The sequence below is a fragment of the Protopterus annectens genome, chromosome 4.part0, assembly GCF_019279795.1.
Source record: "Protopterus annectens isolate FY-2018-M chromosome 4.part0, PAN1.0, whole genome shotgun sequence".
Taxonomy (NCBI): Eukaryota; Metazoa; Chordata; order Ceratodontiformes; family Protopteridae; genus Protopterus; species Protopterus annectens.
Genome location: NC_056733.1, coordinates 1055642749 through 1055651835, shown reverse-complemented (window position 1 = coordinate 1055651835; position 9087 = coordinate 1055642749). Strand labels below are relative to the sequence as shown.

The 9087-nt window shown below is 36.6% G+C and overlaps 1 protein-coding gene across 1 annotated transcript in view; it reads left to right on the top strand.

The window, feature by feature from the left end:
• The first annotated feature begins 7187 nt into the window (after positions 1-7187).
• LOC122799729 (proteinase-activated receptor 4-like) overlaps positions 7188-9087 on the top strand; it is a 101063-nt gene continuing 99163 nt past the window's right edge. The window contains exon 1 of the mRNA XM_044068984.1: positions 7188-7467. Coding sequence (XP_043924919.1) covers positions 7368-7467 — 100 coding nt within the window. The 5' untranslated portion in view covers positions 7188-7367. The remainder of the gene's footprint in view (positions 7468-9087) is intronic.

Genomic DNA, 9087 nt, shown 5'->3' with positions numbered 1-9087 from the left:
ATATATATATATATATATATATATATATATATATATATATATATATATATATATATATATATATATATATATATATATATATATATATATATATATATATATATATATATATATATATATATATATATATATATATATATATATATATATATATATATATATATATATATATATATATATATATATATATATATATATATATATATATATATATATATATATATGGGTCACCTTTATTTGCCTGACAGTTCATTTGCCCGACAGATATTTCAGGCAGCTCAATTGCCTGACAGTTCATTTGCAAGACAATTAGAAAAAGGCAGGTAAAAGGTTTTTGCCCTTTTCCCCACTGTAGTGCGATCCTGGAGTTAGAATATATAGTTAGGGGGGTTGTAGGGGGGGCACAGCCCCACACACTGGGGGGGGGCAAACCCCCCCATCTATGTTGGTTTTAGTGAACAATAAATAAAACAAACTACACAATATAAAAGCAAAGTAGGTGGGGGGTTTTGCCCCCACACCCCCCAGAGTGGGGGGATGTGGCTCCCACCCCGCAACTATATATTCTAACTCCAGGATCGTACTACAGTGGGGAAAAGGACAAAAACCTTTTACCTGCCTTTTTCTAATTGTCGGGCAAATGAACTGTCAAGCAATTGGGCTGCCTGAAATTTCTGTCTGGCAAATGAACTATAGGTGAAATGAAGGTGACCCATTTATATATATATATATATATATATATATATATAGAGAGAGAGAGAGAGAGAGAGAAAGAAAATTAAATATACACACTGTAGTTTACCTGACAAGAGAGTAACCATTATTGACTATGTTTTTTAAGTAAGAAACATCTTTATTAAAGTACACTTATAACCTAGACAGTCATGCATTTATATAAATAAAAACAAACCATACTGACATATTTTGAGTTGCAAACATTATACATCACTTATAATCTATCCAGTCATTGTCAGTCAAACATTACATAGCTCATTCAAATCCTGCCTTCTTTTAAGCCTCATTCCTCTTCCAAAACTTTATTCTGCATGTATTGTTCCTACAGCCCCCATTTTTTTCTATATAATTTGCTCCTACCTATTTCTAAAGATCCCATTTCCAGTTGTTTTATCTCTTTTACTATATTTACTTCTAGTACAGTTGGTTTAGACTTTGATTTCCAATTTTTAGTAATAATTGTTTTTTTTGGTAGCTGCCATAATTAGACTCAGCAAGGCCTTGCTATGTCTAGGATTTTAGAGCAATTGCTGACTTGAAATCTCTGATTTTTTGTGGGCAATTGAATAATTTGATCATCCTTCCCTGTGAATTGTCTGTGTGGTTGTTAAAGAATACTTTCTGTGAAAGGCAGTTGCCGTAAATAAAGGTGCACTGGAAGGGAATGATTTACAGAGAGAGCGGTGAAATACTCAGTTGTGTAAGTGGCCTATGTGCAGTCAAGTTTGGGTGTAAAGGTTGGAAGCCCATGCCCAGAACAGCAGTACATAAAAATGTTCATGGAGCTTGGAAGGTTGGAAGCCCATGCTCAGAACAGCAGTACATAAAAATGTTCTTGGAGCTAGGTCTGAATTAGACTTATGTGAACTTTCTTCCTATAGCTTCACCCTTCATTAGCATGTTTAGGATTCAGACCCCGATGGTGCTAGTCTAGCTTCAGATTGATGGCAGTGGTTACAGTCCACCTTTATACTTGTGGGCAGTGGTATCAGCATACTTTCACACTGGGTGAAAGTGGTTCCACTTCACCTTCATGTATGGTGCAGAAAGGCTTGCACCTCACAACACCCCTGGGTGTGTAGTAATATTTGTGCCATGCTTAACTCCTTGTACGTTATTGTATACAAACATAACACATATACAGGTGAAGACTTACACACACACACACATACACACACACACACACACACACACACACACACACACACACACACACACACACACACACACACACACACACACACACACACACACACACACACACACACACCATACTGCTCAACTGCCCAGATTTTCACAGAATGTCCAGATATTTAGCTCATATTTTTCATCTGTTCCTCATAAAATTTGTATTTTTCTGGTAAATCACTGGGATGATCTGAGGATTTATGTCAGTAAATAATGACATACATTTCAGTTTCTGACCTCATATACTTTGGAAAATGTATGCTAAAACAAACCCTGCTACGCTAGCAACTTTCTAGGTTTATAAGAGCAAAATATAAAATATGTCCCTATTGTTGGCCCATCGTCCCCCCATTTTGACAGGCTTTGTCCAGATTTCTTGCACTAAGAAGTTGAGAAGTATGACACACACACACACGTGCACACACACACACACACACACACACACACACACACACACACACACACACACACACACACACACACACACACACACACACACACACACACACACACACACACACACATATTCACTGACAACATAAATTAATAAATCAGTCAGGATTCAGCTTGGGTATGTAGAAAGGCAGGAAAATAAATTTTCCTGATTTTGATGTCAGACTAAAGACTAGTTACCTAACTTTGTCTTTTAATTCCCAATGCTCTGAATAAATAGCAGATTCTATCTAAATAACAGCTTATTTCTGTTCCATAGGATAGCACTTGCCTTGTATTTGTGTCATAATTTCATGAATTCTAACAAACTGCTTTTTGATTTAAGCATCCTGATGTTTCAGGAAGACTGATTTAGTAATTCATCACCCTTTCAGGGAAAACAGTAATTTTTCATTTCTCTATCGATCCTTCCACCTCGCACCTTCAAATTGAGTATTTCTCTTCCCATATATCTCTTCTTAGGATTTGTGTACCTATCAGAACTTTGAGGATTCCCTTGAGGGGCTTAAATGTTTTAACTATATCCTTCATCTGCTTAATTTGTTCAAGGCTATACATAGAAACCTAGAAAGAAGTTAAGCACATTCTTTGTTAAAGTAAATGCCAATAACAGCATTGGCATATATTTACAGATAGTTTCCTTTTTTGTGAAAGTAGCAATGCAATGTGTGTGTGTGTGTGTGTGTGTGTGTGTGTGTGTGTGTGTGTGTGTGTGTGTGTGTGTGTGTGTGTGTGTGTGTGTGTGCGTCTGTGTGTGTGTGAAAAGCTGAAGTAACACCATGAAGGAGATTAGAAGGGCATATCAGATGGCTGCATTAGCCATAGTAGAATCAGAAGAGCCATGCGTCCATAGCCCAGAGTTCAAGTAGCCAGTGTCTGAAACCTATTGTGTCACTTTTAGTACAAGTCCCTCTTTCACCTACAGATGTAATAACCCAGGGAAATATGATACTAAAAAGTTTACTTTGTTAAGGGATGCTTAGAAGGTGACAATGCATGTACACTTGCCAGACTGAAGGAACTTAATCTTGAATTCTTTAAGGCTTAGCTTCACTGTGATCACAGACAGATCTGGTTAACTGACTCAGAGCCACACAGCTCTTTTCCAGGTATCAGCTTATACCCTGTGCTGCAGCAGACTGTGATATGTCATCCAATTTTGTTTTAAGACCTTTATAAGACTGGCAGTTTGTTTGCCAGATACAAAAAAAATTTACAAATGGACATAGTATGAAGAATGCTGGCCTTCAATATCTCTTTCCTTACTGTGCATTGCATTTTGAAACGAGTCCACACACACACACACACACACACACACACACACACACACACACACACACACACACACACACACACACACACACACACACACACACACACACACACACACACACACACACTCCTGAAATTAAACAGTTTGATATGTAGAATCAGCCATACACTACTAACAGGTCCACTTAGAACCCAGCTCAAGAGAGAACTGAAAGTACGTAAGTTTCGTTACTATCTGACTCGCCTTGGGATCTAAGCATCAAGTTTCCTTTACTTATGATTCACTCTATATGTTAGTAATTTTGGGGCTGCTGCTCATTTCAAACGAATGTTTCTTCTCTGATAGCCTCATGAATGGCTGACTGCTCTTCCGCAGTTGTAGTTGTAGGCAGGGATTGCACGGTCAAAGGATTCTGTGTACAGTGGTAGCCTCCCCTTAAAATGCAGCATGCAGTGCAGGTCAGTGAGCCAGTGAAGAGATGAGGTAGGAAGGTATGAGTGCGTGTGTGTGTGTGTGTGTGTGTGTGTGTGTGTATATATATATGTGTGTATATATATATATATATATATATATATATATATATATATATATACACTGTATATATGCATATAAAATGACAGTGGTGGCTGCTGTGTGTGTCTGTGTGACTGTATGCACACATGCATGCACGCGTGCACACACACACACACACACACACACACACACATAAAACATCACACAAACTCATTGTCGATTACCATTAATCACATCCAAAAGGAATGAAAAAAGTAATTGCAAATGTAAATCAATAGTTTACATTTGAAAATACTAAAAATAAAATAAGAAACAACTTTTACATGGGGGCTTTCCCCTATAGGCCCCCCCAACACGGGGCCACCCTCAGAAATTAAATATACTAACTTCAAGGTTGCACAGCTTTGAAGAAATGGGAAAAATCCTTGAATTATGCAATGGTTGATGTAGAGAAGTAAGACGATTACAGAATTGAAACAACCATATTACCAAAAAAAGCACCAGCGGTTCAGCATGCAATAAAATGCATGCAGAGATTATTTATGCAACACCCATACACATATATATATATATATATATATATATATATATATATATATATATATATATAGTACATATATAATATGACATAGTTGTGGCTGCTGAGCAGAGAAAACGTACTTCAGAGAGTCATGTGACCTAACTTTAAGCTGCAGAGCATATGTCAGACATATGAGAGGAGGCAGGGTCACCATGGGAAGAAATGTGAAACAGCTGCACACTGAGAGTTTTAAGGGTTGCTAGTTGACCAACATAGCAGATTTCTGTCTTTCTGTGTTCTGGATTAAAGAAGTGTGCTAAGAGTCTTCAGGGAAAGCTATGCTGTAGGGAAGAATCTAGCCTAAAGCTATCGCTGCACTGGAAAGCTAGAAGCTGGCAGAATATTCTGCTTGAGTTTGACATTTATTGTGTATTTGAAACCCAGGGAAACCAGTCCCTGCTCTAGGTACCTTTGGAATCATTCCCTCAACTGCTCAAAATCTGCAGACTGTCCTGATTTTTGTCTCCTTTTCTTGGTATGTTCCTCATAAAATTTATGATTTTCTGGCAAATCATTGAAGACTGCACTCACTAAATGATGACAGACATTTGATTTTCAGACTTCATATCTTTCAGAAAGTACATGCTACTGCAAAACCTGTTATTCCAGCAAAGTTTTACTTTTCGAAGAGCAATATTTAAGATCCGTCCTTATTTTGGATCTTCGACTCCATTATATTTCTGGTTTTGTTCAGAATTCTTATATTAGCAGGTTGAGAGATGTAGGCATAATATATCAGAAAATTTGAAACTGTATGCAAGAGTAAAACCCAAAGGAGAAAACTTGGACAAAGAGCTGTTATTTATTTTTTCCCATGTTTGCAAGTAAGATCGACTCACCGCAATATCAAATAGCACTATATTACAACTCATATCACTGAACTGGCTTTTCACTGAAATGTTAGTATTTCCTGTGATTCAGAGTTTACCATTTCCCCCATGTGGAACATTCTCAGAGTTGGTATATGTAGTATGCAGGAGATGTTGAAATGCGGGGGTGCAAAAAAGCTGTTTTTTTGTTTTACTGGCATTTCGATGAAAAGCCATTTCAGTAGTGTGGCCATTTCATATTGTGGTCTGTTGATATTTCAACACAGACTCTTTTCAAGTCTATTTGTAACTGCCCCTTATAAATAAAACAGAACTGGAAACAGTTGCACATCTTGTTGCTGGGTGTGATACACTCATGGCTGTGGGTCTATATACTGAAAGGCACATTGCTGCACTGGTGATTATGCAAACACTTCAATGGAGAAGTAGCTGAGAAATATTGGAAACATCAGCCACAAAGCATTAAATTGAATGATAAAGTTTATATCACATGGGATCACGTGTAACCAACAGTTCAAAAAGAGATACAAGAAAAACAGAGTGGATCAAGAAAAAAAAAGACAAAAGCAACAGTGATCATTGAAATTGCTATACACGATGATTAGAGTTTCTTACATACAGAGAGACAAAATCTTATAAAGCAGTATTTGCAAGGAAAAACTAACAATGTGGAAGAAGGATATCCAGACAGTTCCAGCAGAAATGGAGTGACACAACTAATAAATATAATTTACAATTCTACTTAAATATACTACCAATACAAGTTTTGCCATATCAGCTGCTAGGAGCACTTTTGACTAACATCAAAGAATGAAACAGTAATACATTTCATGAACTCTAATCATGATCTGATTTAAGAATGGGGTCCATTTCTATCATGGTATCAGAAACCCAAAATACGTGGAGAAATTAAACTGTCATATGCTTTGTTTTGTACTGCAAACTAGTGGTGTCAGAAGACTGTTTCTGAGCTTGGTCTTAAAAGAAAATATCATATTTTTTATTCTAAAGCATGCTCTTATGTGTGTTACCCACAAAAAAAGAGTTATTAAACTCAAAGCAGCATTTGCTTAAATATCAGTGACTGCAACAAATTCCAGTGTCATCAATCATTTTTATTTACTTTTACATGTATTAAATGGGTAAGCCCACTGGACACATGTGTTGTCCCTCAGGGGACAACCAGGGAACCCTGTGTGGTTGAGTCATCTGCCCAAAATCATGCAGTAGGAAAATGTAGAAAGAAGGAATCAAACCCTGTGCTCTTGACTAAAGGAAGTGGCTCATTAGCAGATCAAAACCTTAATACACTGCACTAACTACCAGATGAAGTACAGAACATAAAAAAAAAAGATTAAAGATAATACAATGAAGAAAATACTATGGATAAGTATTATTTACTGAGTCATCTTGAAAGTGCTGTGAAAAGCCCATGACTGGAAATAAATGCATGATGATTTTTTTTTTCTTTCCTGATAAACAAATGCTTGAATTATCAGCCTTCTTTATGTAGTGGATTGAGAGGGGGGTTATATAATGAATGGGGAGGGGCAGAGGAGACTTCTGAAAGTACAGATAGCAAAGGCAGGAAGTCTGGCTCCATTGTAGGAATTTCAGACAGCAGGCGTCTGTGTCACACATTCGACATCAATGACGCTGCTCCCTGTTCGTCATCCCACCTCAAAAATTGTCGATGCATAAAAAGAACCAGAAAGTGATGTGAGGAAGTTAGTTGCACAGCTCTGATAAACGGACGGTATAGATTATTTCACAATCAGCTTTTGCCAGGATTACTATGGCTAAACAACTGTGTTGTGCCTGTCCAGTAAAAAGCATCTGCATCCTCCTTCTGCTTCTTTGCTTCATAGAGTGCCTGGGGAACACAACTTGTCAAGGTGAGTCTCATAGGACATCCGCATTGGCAGATGGTTGTAGCTGAGTATTAAGGCTACCTTAACTGCGTTAGTAAACAAACTACAGTAGACCACAGCAAATAAAAATGCAAATCTCTTGTTTTATTTCGACAGGTATCAGAACATGTAGCTGTACTTGTATGCATGTATGCATAACCATGCACACTTATTTTAAGATGTTTTTTCAATAATCAAGCAGCTAAAATATCAGTGCAGATTCCTTTATCTCCCTGCACTAACCCTCTTTAAGTTCTACTATTTATGAGGCGCATGTTGCCAGGTTATGAATTTAATACAACATCTAAATGTAAGAAACACAATTAAGAGTTTCTTTTACTTGTTTGTTACTTTTATGCTTTGTTTGTAGCTGCTTTTCTGGCAAGTATTAAAACGAGCTGCTGATTAATACTTCTGTCAAGTCTCACTGGCCAGATTTCTTAACAAAGTGTACATGCTTATCAGCAAAAACTGACAGGCAGGACTTGTATGTTACCGACAAATAAACACCTAAGATTTAAGGTATTACTAAAAAAATACAATATTCATATATGCTATACTTTATATTTTACATCATTGCTGTTTTCATGAATATAGTGTCTGTACTCTTTTAAAAGTAGCCTGTAAGTGCTTCAGAGATGTGGGCTAGAAAGCACCTATAAGGCAAAGAACAATTATGTATGTGTTCCATCTGTTAGCTTAAAACTATTTTAGCTCATCATATTAATTGAAAAGCTTCTTTGGAACTGAAAATATTTCCTCAAATAGTAATGAACTGTACTGACCTAAAAATTCAAAATTGATCTGCTTCCTAAATAAAAATTCAGCACTGTTATCTATACAACTAGGGCACCATCAATGCCTATGTAAATTTCTATGTAAATGGTTCTATATTTTGTTTGTGTTTAGTTCTACTGTATGGCCTCTGACCCTGGTGACTGAAAGGGGTCCTTGAACCAGTTCATTTACCCGGTTAGCAAATGTTAAATAAATAATAAATAGAACAGATTGAACAAGTTCACCTACCCAGTTAGCAAATGTTGAATAAATAAAATAGCTGGGAGTGGACAGTTATATTATTCTGTGTACTTAAATAAAATATATTACTGGATAAATTATATATATTTTAAAGGCAAAATATGATAATGTGCTGTTGCATAAAGAGCAGGTGAGTGCATGTGATTTTGTATGTTTGTGTGTGTGCATGTGCACATGCATGCATGAAAGTATGCATAACACACACACACACACACACACACACACACACACACACACACACACACACACACACACACACAAAACACATGCATTGTATTATAAACTGTTTTCACTACCAAGGAAATTAAAAATTGCTGTTGGCTGTTGCTAAAATACAGAAGAAATAAATTAGACAGGCCAGATTGAAAATGCTATTTTTTTAAATATTTCACGTAGATATCCGTCATTCTGTACACTTTGTGTTATGCTTCATAAGTGCTGCAGAGTGGTTTTAAACCTTCAGCACTGAATGCATTCCACTTCTGTTAGTTGTATTCCTCACCAGGGGCTGTCCATTTGAAGTAATAACGTAACTTCTGAGTTAAAGCAAACATTACATTTTATAAA